Source organism: Petaurus breviceps, unplaced genomic scaffold (assembly GCF_028583685.1).
Source record: "Petaurus breviceps papuanus isolate PSGF00001 unplaced genomic scaffold, PetGlider_PUasm1.0 181, whole genome shotgun sequence".
Classification (NCBI taxonomy): domain Eukaryota; kingdom Metazoa; phylum Chordata; class Mammalia; order Diprotodontia; family Petauridae; genus Petaurus; species Petaurus breviceps.
Genome location: NW_027185784.1, coordinates 23,906,203 through 23,922,552, shown reverse-complemented (window position 1 = coordinate 23,922,552; position 16,350 = coordinate 23,906,203). Strand labels below are relative to the sequence as shown.

The window sequence follows — 16,350 nt, the reverse complement described above, 5'->3', positions numbered from 1 at the left end:
TCCGAGCTACATCCAATCAGAGCTGCAGCAGTGAGCGCGTCATCCTGTTCTTCCCCAGTGATTTGCTTGCTGGCGCCATTGAGAGCAGTGCCGCAGAGGAGAGCTGAGGCAGGACAACATAAGCCCTCCCCTGAAAATAAGCCCTCTGGTGTTTTTCTTTCAAAAAAAAAAATAATAAGATAGTGTCTTATTATCGGGGAAACATGGTATACGCTAATTAGTGTCAAATGAAACTAGGCCTAGTCACTAGGTGCTTAACAATGGGGAAAACACAGCAGATAAGGGCTTGAGCCTTGGTATTAGGGAAGAAAATCCCTAAACCTCTAAACCCTTCAGGATACCCAAGTTTCAGGGTTGAGAAAGGGATTACTATCTGCCATTATAAACCAGAGCATACTCACTACAAATAGAAGTTATTTCATAATTTTTTTGTCTTGGTCTCCTTGGGGTCTAGTATAACAACTGGAACACAGTAGGCACGTAATAAATTCTAGATGAATTTGAACTATGTTTAATCTTTGGCAGGCAGTCTTTGTTTTGAGCCTTTGAATTATTATTTGATTTGCCCTGCTCTGTATACTTAGGAGTATTTACAGAATAGAGGTTACAGTACTTGATTTTCCTTAATTTTCCAATGTCAGGCCTTTCTATTTACCTACTTTTGTAATGGTTGCTCCCTCTTGGGTCATTCCCTGGTGCCATTGCTAATTAATGTATTTGTGCTGACTCATGGTGCTTGTTGTATAAAAGACTCACATTTACAGTCACCCTCAGGTTGTCCCAACCTGCTTCTGCACACTTTGCTGGTTGATTAATGCCCCAATTACAATATGTCAGTGCATATCCCAGGGACCAGGGGTTCTGGGACACAGGGGTAAATGGACAAAAGTGGTGTATTGTTTTTGTATGTGTCCTTTGCCCAATTATACTTGTTGACAAGTGAGTGTAGCTAGCACCTTCCTTGGTTCAGCCCAATACCACAGAGAAAGCCCATCAGTTTAATTGATTCAGCTGGTACAGTCAAGCTACCAGACAGACAGACAGACAGACAGACAGACAGACAGACAGATAGATAGATAGATAGATAGATAGATAGATAGATGGATGGACGGATAGAGCATTTAGTAAGCATTTTGCTATGTGCCAGACTGTATTCAGTGCTGGGATAGAAATACGGAGAGAAATATAATCCCTGCCCTCATGGAACTTACATTGTAATGGGAGAAGACCAAGCATTAGAGGAAACTGGAAAGGAATGGGGAGGGTACCCACTCAGGCATGGTGAGGGAACTGAGGGGAGGTTTTGTGAAAGTCTGAGCCTTAGCAAGATCAGGCAAAAAGCACTCCTATCAGAGTTGGAGGAACTAGGGACAGAGTCCAAATTTCCAGGGGACATTAATATTTGTATTTTAACGATACAGATTTAGAGCCAGCAAATAGTAATACCTTACAAGGGGGCTCTCACTAATTTTTTCTAAGTGAAAGTAAGAATTGAAATGTGTGTAAGATACCAAGTGTTGTGATTCAAAGTAAGAAGCCTTGTGGTTCCCTGGGCATCACTTAACTCCGCTCAGATTCAGTTTTCACATCTGCAAAATGGGGATAATGATGGCATCTACCTCCCAGGATTGTTGTGAGCATCAGAAGAGATTGAATATGTGCAGCATTTTGGAAATCTTAAGTGCTATATAAATGCTAGCAATTATTATTGTGGTTGAAGCAAGGCAGTGAAATAGATCATTAGTAAAGCAGGAGACCAGATTCAACATTTATCCTAGAAGAATTAGGAATGTTGTGAGGGTGAAATGAGATAATAAGTGTCAGGAATTCTGCAAACATTAAAGCACTGTATAAGTGTTAGTTGCTGCTATTATTATTAATTATGTAAGAATATTTTAGTCTTATATCATGGGGTAAAATCTAGCTCTCAGCTCTATGCCCAAACACAAGCACAACAGATGATAATTGGGTATGACTATATGTAGACAGGGGGCAGCTAGGTGGGACAGTAGATATGAAGTCGACAACTGAACATAGAAGCTTGGCTAGGTGGTACAGTCAGTGGATAGCATGCGGGATCCTCCTCTTCCTGAGTTCAAATCCAGCCTCAGACACTTAGTAGCTGTGTGACCCTGGGCAAGTCACTTACCCCTGTTTGCCTCAGTTTCCTCATCTGTAAAATGAGCTAGAGAAGGAAATGGTAAAATACTGCAGTATCTCTTCCAAGAAAACCCCAGGTGGGTTCATAGTCAGATATGAATGAAAAACAACTCAACAACAACCAATGAATGAATAGATGAGTAGATAAAAATTTACTAAGTGCCTGTCATGTTATGTGCCTGTGATGAGTCTATAAAGGCAAAAAATGAAACAGTCCATGACCTCAAGGAGTTTACATTCAGTTGGGGGCCATTACAAAGGCTGTGCACATGGAGGAAGTGATAGTTGACTTGTTCTGGGCTGTTCAACCAGAACTAATAAGTAAATGTTTATGGGAGGTAAATAATGAAATCACATATTTCTGGTTGCATAGGGCTCTAGGGGCAATCTAGTCTTACCCCTTCTTTTCTTAGATGAGGTAACTGAGACCCAGAAAAACTGATTTGGATTCCAAAACAATGAATGGAACAGTCCCTGAACAGAAGGAGCCCATATCTCCTATTTTCTGAATAGAGGTTACCAATAATTTGAATTTGAATTTGAATTTGCCTTAATGGGACTTGAACTGTACAATAATGCTGTTTGGAGTGTTTACAACTTTTAAAAGGAGTACCCAGGTGGGTTGTCCAATTTGTATTTTTCTTCCATAAACCTAGGAAATGGTTTTTTTTTAAAGAATGCCTTTTTACCATCTTCTAGTAGCGATGTTCCCTCCACTGTCTCCTCCCACACAGCTGAGCAGGTACTAACATTTACTCCATTCTAGTTGAAGGATCCAGATGCTTGTAACACCAAATATAGCACTAAGGCCACCCCAGCCTCCTTCACTGGGCCAATGAAAGCCAGCTGTACAAATGATTCAATTGTGTTTTCTAGAGCCTTTCAAAGATATCTCAGCCCCACATCCTGCCCCCAAACAAATACCAAGAACAATAGGGGTCCGGGGATATGGCAAGGAGAAAGTCTTTAATGTAGCTGCTACTACTCTGAGCTGACCTGGCAAACAGTTGACCCCCACTGAGTCCAAGGAAGAAGGTGGCCATTACTAAAGAGGGGAAGAGGGGACTTTCTAGTGTACTGGTTAATATTTTCAAATTAATGCAGACTGCTCTTTAAGGGGAAGACAAAGGAATTGGAGCTAGGAATGATGGGTAGGGTCAAAAAGGTTAATCTGAGAGACCAATGCAAGAAGTCTCAGCATAAACTGAGGGAACCTTGTGCCTATGATTCATGCTGGCTTCCCAGTTCCCTTTAGTGGCATGAGTTAGGCAGAAAGATAAGATGGGGATTGGGAGTTGGGATAGGAAGGTGGAAAGATGGAGTGGAACAGACAAGGAAAGTATGTCCCCTGTGTATGTTCATAGCAGGTACCTAGATGTGCCCTGGTGGGAGGGACCTCAAGGGTCAGCCCCTTCACTCTACAGATGAGGCAGCTCCAAGCCAGAGAGGTGACTTTGTCCAAAACCTAGTCATCCTGTTTCCAAATCCAGTATCTGTAAAAACAGGGCTTTATACTAGATAAGATCTAAGTTTCTTTACAACTCTAGTCCTATGATTCCATGCACAACTACTAAACGTGTGTTTCTTGTAATGATTTTTGTGGTAATAAGATTTCATTATGAAATTGTCTTCTCTGTCCACCTTTGCTGACCCTTTAATACTCAGGCGTCTGATAACCATATCTGGGGATGAATATGTACAGGTATGTGTGTGTACACGTGTAAGCAGCTTAGTGGTGAGTAATTTCAAATGTGAATTTGTGTGGTTGCTGATGTAACTTTGGGTGACCAGACATTTCGTAGGGAGAATGAAATTTTGGCGGGAAAAATATTTTTGAATTTTTAAAATGAGTTTAAAATATATATAGCATGAAGCATCTCAGATTTTGTTTTTTTTTTATTATAAAAGAATTTTAAAACAGCACCATCGTCACCACCATTGACATCAGATACTTGCTGAGCATTTGTTTTGGGTAGGACATTGTCCTAGGCATTGTATGAAGCCAACATAATTTCTTTAGAATGATCAACACTACATGACCATTTTTTTAAATTATAGAAACCTCAGCTTATGATACTAAATTTTAAAAATCTCCTTGAGAGCATTGCTCACCATTCCCATTATCCCAAATTGCAATATACATACTTGTTTGCCTTTAAGAAAATACAGTTTACAAAAGGATCATAGGATGGGGACTTAGAAGGGACCCTAGAAATCCAGTCCAATCACCATTTTATGTAGGAGGAAGCCAGCTAAAAGAGGTCAAATTACTTATTCGTTGTAATTAAGTACTAAATACTACCAAAGCCCTAACTAGCAGTTCTAGTCCTGGATTCCAAGGCTAATCACTCCTAAATGTACTTGTGTAAGCAATGTGAGATGCACCCTCAGATCAACTTTTTAGGATAAATTAAATGGAAAAATAGAGATAAAGGAGTAAGGAATAATAGACCTGTGGGTATTCCTTTAGCTGTATAGCTTTAGTAGGAAGTCTAAGGGAAGGAGCATGGCAGGGTTGGGTTGTGGAGGAATTGACCTAGGAGTGACACCATTCTCTCTCCCCTACTAATGGCTCTGAGCAGAGAAGTTCAATTCCAGGTCTTTTCATGTTGAATCCAGTGTTCCTTCATCTAGACAAATCAGAATAAGATTTTTTTTTATAAAATAATATCACCTGCTGTTTTGAAATGGGAATCCATTTTTTCCAAATTTTGAGCTCTATGAGAATTTTCAGAAACATCCAGGAGATTTTTCCACATAAAACCAAAGTTCTTAGGCCAATCTTCAGGATTTCCCTTAGAAGCAAACAGAAGAGACTAATATACTGTTGGTTAGACTGTCAGTTGGCTTAACCATCATAGAAAATATTTTGAAATTGAGATTAAAAAGGTGACTAATGTGTTTATACCCTTTGACCTAAAGATCCCACTTCTAGCCACATACCCAAAGTCTGTCAAAGATAGAAGGAAATGTCTCATATAGTAAGGAACAGAGCTAAACACTTTATAAAGCACACCAAACTATTCATAACAAGACCTTTTGTGGTAGCAAAGAATTGAAAACAAAGTTGATGCTCATTGTGATACAGACATGTAATGGAAGATTACCATTCTATAAGAAACTGTGAGGAATAATTCATTTGGACCTCTACTCTGTTCCAATCAGTATTAATCAGTTTTCTATGATCTATCAGTTTCTATCTATAATCTATGTTTCTCTCAGTTTCTAAGTTCTATATGTTAGGACCAGAGCTGTGAGCTACAGATCGTAAGTTCACTTGTTTAATCATGGAAAGCTAGCTGAAGGATTTCTACCCCTGTTTTTCCTTGTTATGCTGACCAAGCCCAGCATGGTAGAGGTGACTAAGTTACATGGAAAGTCTTCCAACTTGTTTTGTACCTCTGGACCACTCTCTCTTGTCCAGCATGAGCAGGTGACCATCTTATGACCACTTAGTCAGTGGAGATTCCCCATGCTTTGTCCCACTCGAGACTCTCCTGCTAACATAACATTTTGAGCTGATGTATCATTTTGGGGCCCTCAAATCAAGGTCTGTCAACCAGCGGGATTCTGTATTTTGTGTTGTCCTATTAGTGTTCAGGTATCAAATCTGGTATCAAGCCTTATAAAAATAAGGTGCTGGAAGAAGGGGGCATCTCAGATCATGTAGAAGATATGAGGTCCACTTCATTGGAAGGGACCACGGACTCTTTAAGAAAGTGCCATTGGCTCAGAGCTCTGCCTTGGTCTTTTTTATTGTAGGTTGGACAATTTAACCCCCACAAAACAATAAATACGAATAATTCAGAAAAGCACAAGAAGATTTAAAAATGGATGAGGAGAGCAACTTTGCAAATGAAAAGGATGAAAACATGATACTGAACTCTGAGATTATAATGAGCAAGCTTAGTCTTAGAGAAGAGATCCCTTCTTTATAGGGTATAGATTATTGCATATGGGACTCAGTTGATGTGTTTTTAGTCTTGGTGCCTTTCCCTTCTTTCTTTTTAAGTTCTTAATTACGAGGAATGACTATTTTGGTAAGGCAAGGAGGTTTCTTAACCTGAGATCCCTAGATTTGTTTTTTAAAAAATAGTTTAATAATTGTATTTCAATATAATTGACTTCTTTCATAATCCTATATATTTAACTTTATACATTTAAAAACATTATTCTAAGGGGCAGCTAGGTGGTGCAGTGAATAGAGCACTGACCCTGGAGTCAGGAGGACCTGAGTTCAAATTTGGCCTCAGACACTTAACACTTACTAGCTGTGTGACCTTGGGCAAGTCACTTAACCCCAATAGCCCCTCCAAAAAAAAAAGTAAAAGCATTATTGCAGGAAAGGGTCTTCCCCCAATTGCCAAAGCAGTCTGTGATTCACAAAAGGGTAAGAGCTCCTGAGGTAGAAGGGGACAGATATATTTAGAAATAAAGGTGACATGAAAACAAAATACAGCTAAAGAAAATTATAATAAAAGAAAAATGAAGATAGAAGAGTCCCCAATGGCACTTAAAGAGACAGAGGTGCTTCTGAAGCTCATTTACTTCTTTTATTTTCTTCCTTAACAACAAAGGTCTGTGTACTATTTCCTCTGCCCTTCTACCTACTGCACAATGAATCTTTCTTCTTTGAGGAGAAGCTACATTCTGTAAGGACAACACAGGGTTTGTTTGCTTTATGAAGTTAAAAGTTGGAGTTTTCTGCTGAATCAAGCTTCTAGTAAGACTAGAAAATGTAAAAAGTCATTTTCTTTTCTTTTTGCAAGTAGTATTTTATGTTTTTTCCAATTACATGTAAAGATAGCTTTCAACATTCGTTTTTATAAGATTTTGAGTTCCAAATTTTTTTCCCTTCCCTGCATTCCCCCTCCCCTCCCTAAGATGGCAGGCAATCTGATACAGGTTATACATGTGCAATCATGGAAACATATTTCTACATTAGTCTTGTTGTGAAAGAAGAAATAGAACAAAAGGGAAAAGGCACAAAAAAGCAAAAGAAAAAGTGAAAATAATGTGCTTCAATCTGTATTCAGACTCCATCGTTTTTTCCCTGGATGTGGATAGCATTTTCTGTCATAAATCTTTTGGAATTGTCTTGGATCATTGTTTTGCTGAGAAGAACTAAGTCAATCAGAGTTGATCATCTTGTGGTATTACTGTTATATAAAGTCTTTTTCAACAAGACTTAAAAAATATTTTTGTGATGTTCTGGAAGATAGTATCAGAGGAAAATTTGAGTATTCAAAATCGATAACACTTAGCACCACTCCTGGAAACATTTTAGGGCTCATGAGGGAATTAGTGCCTTTAGGAAACTTATATTTCATAACTGATATTGTGCAGAACCCTTGAGAAGACTTTTTTTAAAAAAAGAACTGATATAACCTCATTTGTCTAGATTGAATGGATCTGGCCACAGTCCAGATATATGAAAATCTGAATATCTGGAGAGATGTTTCAAGGCCTTTCCTCAGTGTTGGAAGAGAAGTGGGAGAAATCTCATGTAGAAGGAGCCATCTCATTGTAAATGAGCACATTATGAAACCTCTCTGTAGCAGGCAGAGAACAGAAGGGTAATAACAGTTTACTCTGAGGCATAGTTGCCTAGCTTATATAGTCAAATTCTCCTAATAAAAATCTATTCGGACAGAGAGGGATCAAAGTTGAATTTGTGATGCAAGTTGTTTTCATCATTAGGAAAATATAGTCACATTAAAAACAAAAATATCCGCAACCACATGATTATCTGAATAGATATGGGGAAAGCCTTTGAACAAGTACAAGACTTATTGATACTAAAAACCCTGAAAAGTGTTGGCATAAAAGCACCTTTTGTAATACCATAAAAAGTATCCATCTAAAACCAAAAACAGGCATCACATGCAATTGAGATACTCTGTAACCTTTCCCAATAAATACAGGAATCAGGAAAGTAAGGATTCTCGCTCTGGCTCTTCCCACTATTATGCTGATTGGTCAGCCAGTAGACATTTAAGTACCTATTACACGACAGGCAGTATGCTAAGCACTGGGGATATAAAGAAAGGCCCTCATTGTGGAGCTCAATGTTGTAAACTAAAAGTAAATAAATAAATTTTTAAAAAAGATAGCTCCTGCTTTCAAAACTAACAAGGGGAGGCAACAAGCAAACAGCTGTGTACAAACAAGCTATCACAAAAATAGAAAATAATGAACAAAAGGAAGGCACTAGAATTAAGAGGGATTAGAAAAGGTTTCCTGGAGGCAGGTAGATGGTGTAGTAGATAGAACATTGGGCCTGGAATCAGAAAGACCTACATTCAAATCTGGACTCAGACACTTACTAGCTGGGCAAGTCATTTAAACTCTATTTGTCTCAGTTTCCTCATCTGTAAAATGGGTATAATAATAGCATCTACCTTATAGGGTTGTTGTGAGGATTAAATTATATAATAATTATAAAGTGCATAGTAGGAAGCATTATATGAATGTTAGCTACTATTATTATTGTTATTATTAGAAAGTGGGATTTTAGCTGGGATTTGAAGGTAGCCAGGGAGTCTAGGAAGTGGAGATGAGGATGGAGAGCATTCCAAGCACGGGAGACAGCCAGTGAAAATGCTCAGGGTCTTTTCTGAGGAACAGTGAGGAGGCCCGTGTCACTGAATGGAAGAGTATGTGGGCTGGCATAAGGTTCATAAGAAGACTGGAAACGGTTGGGGTAGGTCATAAGGGCTTTGAACATCAAACAGAGTGAAGTCTCATTCCAAATAATTGCAAAATACATAAAATATCTGGGGATCAACACAAAAGCACACAAAAGACTTGTATAGATTCAATTATAAAGTGTTCCTTAAAGAAATAAAGAGCACCCTAAATAGCTAGAGGAATATTGAGTGTCCATGGCTGGGCCATGCCAATATAATAAACATGACAACACTACCAGAGTCATAATTCTAATACCATACTAATCAAATTATCAAAAAGGTATTTTATGGAACTCAATAAAACAATAAAACTCATTTGGAAAAATAAAATGTCTAGAGTATCAAGGGGAATAATGAAAAGAGGTTGAGATGAAGTGGAAATAATAACAGTTTCAGACCTCAAACTATATCATAAAACAACAATCACCATAACCATCTGGTATTGATGAAAAAAATAGAGTGATAGCTCAATGATGAAACAAGAATCAGAAACAATGGTACTCAATAGCCCAGTATTCAATAAAATAGAAAATATAAATTACTTAGGAAAGAAATCATATTTGGATAGAGAGGAGCCAATTGAATGAGACCTAACTGTATACATATATTAAGACTAAAGACAGATATAAAATAATGTCCAAAGAACGGAAAAATAATTAGAAAATTCACAAGTCTTGTTTCTGTTTACATTTCCAACCTCAAGGCTAATTATAGATTTAAAAGCAAGGCTTTCTGTTTTGATTAGAGCTATGAATCCATGAACAGATTTGATGAATTTATAGCCCTGATGTAAAAGCTAAGTCTTATAACTGAGGTATCACTGTAAAGTAATGTGAGTACCTCCATAAGCCATATACTATAATTTATAGTCATGCCAGATACTTGTGAAATGCAAACATATTTCCACTTACTCAAAGCAGAAGCTTTTGGACAAATTAATAGCCTTGGGAATAATATTATAGAGAGAAGCACAATTTATAAATGTGCTGGTTGTTTTCTCCTGTTGTGGACATTAGCTAGGTTTCAGTCTTTAGCTGTAAAATATATAGTTTTTTTCATCTCAGTCTGTGAACCATAAATCTAACCATAGTAAATATCTTCCTTCCAGCTGTGGTGTGACAACCAGACCATTGCATTGTCACCTTCACTTTGAAATGGAAAAACACGAGCAGGTTCCACTACTTTATCTGATAGATGAAGAGATCATTGTATTTGATTAGCTCTCTAGGTATAAGAGAAATGGGTCAGAATAAAAACATTTAAGGAGGTCATTAGGTGCCTTTGTTGAAGAATAGGAATGTAATGGGACGTGGGTTTACAAAGGTTCACTGCTGGGAGATAGGGTCGGCTAGATAGCTCTGTAGATAGAATTCTGGGCTTGGAATCAGGAAGACATCTTCCTCAATCCAAATCTGGCTTCAGACACTTAAATAGCTGTGTGACCCTGGGCACATCACCTAACATGGTTTGCCTCAGTTTCTTCATCTGTAAAATGAGCTGGAGAAGGAAATGGCAAACCACTCCTGTATCTCTGCCAAGAAAACCCCAAATGGGATCACAAAGAATTGGACACAACTGAGAGCAACTAAACAGCACTGACAAGCTATTTTGAGGATCAAACAAGGTAAAAGATGTGAAAGCATTCCTTTATAAACTCCAAAGTACCATGCAAATACTACACTATTATTGTTTTTATTATTACTTTCTTCCCCCCACCCCAACAAAAAGTCACCTAACTTGGGCTTTAATAGCACCATTCTCATCACCCATCCTACATTGGGTATGGTTTTCAAATGGAAAGAGCACTGAATTTGGACTGGGGAGCCATGTTTGTACCCTGGGTCTATTATTTAATACCTCTGTAACCCCAGGAAAACTCACTTTATCCCTCTGGCCCTCAGTTTCTTCATCTACAAAATGAGGGGGTTGGAGTAGATCAGGGGTGTTAAACCCAAATAGAAACGGGACCTCTCCATTGTATATTGGGATCCCTTAAGCAACCTTTGACTTAGAAAACCATGTATTATTAGCTCTGTTCTATTGTATATTTATTTATCTTGTTATGTATTTCCCAATTCCATTTTAATCTGGTTTGGCTCCAATGTAGTGCTTGACGCCTCTACGTGGCTTCTTCAGTGGTAAAGGCCTCTCCTACTAAATACCTATAGTGAAAGATAAGAGTAAGAAATGATGTCTGAATAAAAATAGCCCAGTGCCAAAGTGCCATGGTAACAGAAACTCCATAAATGCTAAGTAGATTGATGAGGGGTCAAATATAACTTGTGATTCCATCACCAGGGAACACTGGCAGAAAGTAATGAAGATATTGAAGAGAGGTCCAGGGGGAGCTTTCAGAAAACAAAGCCAAGATGGATCTTGGGAATTAAGCTGAACCGAGCCAGAGACGAATGGATTTGTGAAGGGGGGTAGCAAGAACCATTGTATTGGTTCAGATCTATGGTCTATCCCATAGATAGGACCAAAGGGTAACTTGAGGGTGAGCCTGGTGGTCCCTCTCCTTGACATCATCCTCAAATGGGAAAGATGCTCAGCTGTGGGGCCCAGGCTTAAGAAAATGAGTTGTTTGAGGCAAAGTCTGATGCTCAAGAACCATGTTGAAGAGATGGTTTATATATGGTCTATCAGTCACATCTATAAGTTTAGTTACTACTCTAATGAACCAAGTAGGTAAGCGGACCTTGCAAAGGGAGATGCTTGGGACTGTCAGTAAAAGGAAAGAGTGGCTTCTTTTTTTCCTTTTGGAGGGGGGAATGCAGGACAATTGGGGTTAAGTGACTTCCCCAAGGTCACATGGCTAGTAAGTGTTAAGTGTCTGAGTCACATTTGAACTCAGGTCCTTCCGATTTCAGGGCCAGTGCTCCATTCACTGCGCCACCTAGCCACCCCGAAAGAGTGGCTTTTAATTATTTTACAGCATGATTTATCAGAAGAGGCAGACAGTTGGAGTGGACAGAGAGCTGGCCTTGGACTCAGGAACATCTGGGTTGAAGTCCTGTCTCTGACAACTGGCTTTGTGACCCTGGGCAAAGTCAATTAACCTCTCAGTGCCCCAGGGAGCTCTCTAAGACTACAAATTTCAGAGGTGGTGCCAATCTGCATTGGTGGGGGCTCCCCATACTGATGAAATCACAGGTCAGATGAAAAAAGCTAGAGATTTATCTGATTAATACAGTTGGATTTTTCTAAACATAACAAGGGATGTAGACTCTTTGAACAAAGTAAATGCTCAGTAAATGCATACTGAACGAATGCATCTATAATAATATGTAGCATCACTGAACACTTAAGTAAACATTACCTATTGGGGAAATGGCAACATGGTTTATGTAAGGGAAAATCATGGCTTACTTAAGTACAGTTCTCTGAGTCAGTAAATAAGCAAATGGCCAAGAGACAGAATTTACTTTGATTTTTGAAACATTACAAACATTCCGCACTGATGGCTGTTTTTTAAACAAGTTGCTATGGGTTTGAAGAAACTTTTATCGCAGACAGGAAATTAGCTCGAAGACTTGGAACATTCTGAATTGTAAACATTGTGGCCTGGGACAGTTTATTTTTAGGCAGCTCAGTGAGTCCTGAACTTGAAAGACCTGAGTTCAAATCTTGCCTCAAATACGCTGGCTGTGGGACCCTGAGCAAGTCCCTTACCCTCTCTCAGTTTCAGTTTTGTCACCTGTAAAATAATAATAATAAAAGCACCTTGATGACATACAGGGTTATTGTGAGGGTCAAGTGAAAGCACTTTGTAAACCTTAAAGGGTTATATCAATGGTAGTCGTGGGGCAGCTAGGTGGTGTAATGGAGAGAGCACTGGGCCTGGACTCAGGAACACCCGAGTTCAAAGCTGACCTTAGACGCGTATCAGCTGTGTGACCCTGGGCGAGTCACTTAACTCTGTTGGCCTCAGTTTCCTCATCTGTCAAATGAGTTAGAGAAGGAAATAGCAAACCGCTCCACTGTCTTTGCCAAGAAAACCCCAAATGGGGCCACAGAGTCAGACGTGACTGAAAAAATGATTGAACAGTGAAAAATTGCAGTTACCACCACCACTGTTACTCCTGTTCCTCTCCTGCTACTCATTGCTACTCCTACTGACTCTCTCTTGGCTTCACTTTCCTTAAATCTAAGAAGAATGGACTGGATGGAAGGTGTCAGATATTGAGGCTGCATGTGGCCCACAGTACTCCCAGGTGAACTGGAAGTGTATCAAGATGTAATTGGAACCTATTGAACAAAAATAAAGACAAAAACACAGTGAAAATGCAGCTGGCGGGGATCCTTATAGTGGCCCCCATTTCTATTTTGGCAGCTAGGAGATGCAGTGATAGAGTGCTGGGCCTAGAGACAAGAAGACCCAAGTTCCAGTTTGGCCTTAGCTGAGTGACCCTGGGCAAATCACTTAACCCTGTTTGCCTCAGTTTCTTCATCTATAAAATGAGCTGGAGAAGGAAATGACAAACCACTCCAGTATCTTTGCCAGGAAAACCCCAAATGGAATCACAAAGAGTCAGACGTGACTCAACAACAACAAACAGCAACATCAACTTCTATTTGAATTTGGAACCACTGAACTAGACTATCTCTAAGATCTCTTCCAGATATAACATTAATACTACCCATTAGGGATGGCTAGATGGCACAGTGAATAGAACACCAGTCCTGGAAGTCAGGGAGACCTGAGTTCAAATTTGGCCTCAGACACTTAACACAAAAAACTAGCTGTGTGACCTTGGGCAAGTCCCTTAACCCCAATTGCCTATCTCCCCCCTCCAAAAATCAAAAAAAGAAAAATACTACCCAGTAGCTTATGTTTCCTCAGGTATTAAGTATTCCTACTTAAAAATAAAAATCAAAGTTTCATTACATTCATAGTTCCAAATAAGATTCATCCCAAGATAGATCTCTTAGTGTTCACAATGTTTAAAATTGAGAATGGCCCAAGTCTTGAAGCTTCCTTGACTCCTGAACTTAGTTTCTGAACTGGAGACAAACAGAATAGTGGTCTGAAACCTATTTGAAATCTGCCTCACACCATTTTGCTCAGTGTTGCTTAGCTGATCTTGAGTGGATCGCCAGGAGATTATCTGGCTGTTTTCATGGTCTCTGATTACTCTTTAGCTAGTCTTCTCTGATACTCCTGATCTGTTGTGAGCAGCTGGGGGCTTGTCCCACTGAGAAGGCAGCTGCAACTGCACAATAATGTTTTCTATCTAGAGTTCCCTGAAATACTTAGATCAACCTAGTGAGGTTTGAATGCCATCTGGTCACTGTACCTTTAATGATTGCTATCTGAGGAATTCTCTCTGTGCTCTTTGCATCAGGAGGTCTTAACTCTTTTTTGGGTCACAGATAGACCTCTTCTAAAAACACTTTTTAAAAACTCATAATTTAAGGAAACGCTAAATCTCAGTTGGATGTTCATGAAAATAAAGATGAATTTTTTCCCCATTAAAGATCATGGACTAAGGCAGCTAGGTGGTGCAGTGAATAGAGCACCGGCTCTGGAGTCAGGAAGACCTAAGTTCAAAATCTGGCCTCTGACACTTAACATACACACCAAAAAATAAAAAAACCCTAGCCATGTGATCTTGGGCAAGTCACTTAACCCCAGTTGCCCTGCCTCCCCCCTCCAAAAAGCCAAAAAAAAAAAAGATCATGGACCCCTTGAAATTTATTCATAGATTGGTGAACCCTAGGTCAAGAACCTTTATTTTCTCACAAAGCTAGAAATTTTCTCTCCTTCCTCTTGGGACTTGGTTCAATTCAATTCAATCAGCACACATTGATTAATTATCTTTATGTAAGGCATTATTTTAAGCAAGGGAGACACAAAGACAAAGACATAACAGTTCCTGATCTGAAGGACCTTACATGCATTCTACTGTACTCTAGTGGTACAACATGTACACAGAGAAGTCTATACAAAATATGTAACAGACTCTTAGTTCAAATTAAGTTTATGGTCAAATGAAACCCCCAGATTTTATTTTTCAAACTGAGATTAGTTTTCCTATCTGGTAGTAATGTGATTGGCTTGTTAAACTGAATATAAGAGGGTACATTTTTCACAGTCAAATTTCATGTGTCTGGTTCCAGCCCAGCATTTCAGACTGTTGAGATCATTTTGAATCTTGATCCTGTTATCTATCACATTAGCTCTGCCTCCCAGCCCTGGGTCATCTGCAAATGTAATAAGCACGCTTTCTGTGTCTTCATCCAAGTCATTGATGAAAACACAGAACGGAAGAGGACCAAAGAGTGCTTGATGGCATTGTGAAAGACCTCACCAGTACTACATCGACAAATCAACACTGCTTGGAAATGAATGTTCCACTAGCTAGAAATGCACTTAATGGCACTATTTTCTTTTCCGTGTTTTACTCTCTTGTATACAAAGAGGTCATGGGAATTTTGATCAAGTATTTTGCTGAAATTTAGATACACTACTATATCTATGACATTTCCCTTGTCACCCATCATACAAGTTGGGTGTGATTTTGTTCTTAGTGAATCCATGTTTGTACTAATGCCAACCACATTTTTTTTTTATATAATCATGAGGATACTGATGCTGGTGATGGTGGCGATGACAGGAGACGTTTGTGTAAGTGCTTTAATATCTGAAAAGCACTTTAGATATATATTAACTTTTTTCTTTTAGTAAGGGTTGTATTATATTATATTTCCCAAGCACTCTGCCTATATGTCCTCATTCTTCTTGTTCCAAACCAGAACTGATGGAGTAAAGCATTGGATTTGGAGATGGGGGAATTAGGCTCTATGGGTCATGTATGCCCTTGGGGAAATTACTGAACCTTTCTGGACTTCAGTTGCCTTGATTCCCCTTCCAGCTCTGAATCTATCATTCTGTAACTTTTGAAAAATGCTGTCTGAGTCATCACCAGCATTTTTGGTCATTTAAACATTTCAAACTCATTTCAGTGCATCCTGGGCATTAGACTTCTTAAACACAATTCTTATTGGTTTGCATGGCTTTTCTGTCTTTGTGTTTTTGTATCTGTCCTCTTCATATCTGAGCTCATTCAAGAGCTCATATTTTAATTGAATTGAATCAGAACCAAATTAGGCAGGAAAGATAATTTGATTTATTTAGCTCAGACTTGAAGTTTTTTTTTTAATGCTTCTCTAGACCATACCATGTGTAGAATGCAAACCACATACCATTCTGTTGGTGAAGTTGCTGAAGTTCTTCACCAAAATCTCTCTGATCATTTGTGGCTCATACACCACGATGTACATCCGACGGCCAAGATAGTACCTGAGAGAAAAGAATCAAGTAATGATAGCTTTAGATCCATGAGTTTCAGGCTGGGAGTCACCTTCAGGGGAGGAGAAAAAGGGAAAGGGCCTGGCACCCAGTGGTTACAAGGACATATTCCACTCATCTTGGGTACAATCAATCAGACTAACTCTCTCTCTCTCTCTCTCTCTCTCTCTCTCTCTCTCTCTCTCTCTC

At 39.0% G+C, this 16,350-nt stretch overlaps 1 protein-coding gene across 1 annotated transcript in view; it reads right to left on the bottom strand.

Moving 5' to 3' along the window:
• The window catches only part of TBXAS1 (thromboxane A synthase 1), a 245,327-nt gene that overhangs the window by 153,916 nt on the left and 75,061 nt on the right, over positions 1-16,350 (bottom strand). The window contains exon 4 of the mRNA XM_069087345.1: positions 16,056-16,152. Within this exon, the coding sequence (XP_068943446.1) occupies positions 16,056-16,152 (97 nt within the window). The remainder of the gene's footprint in view (positions 1-16,055; positions 16,153-16,350) is intronic.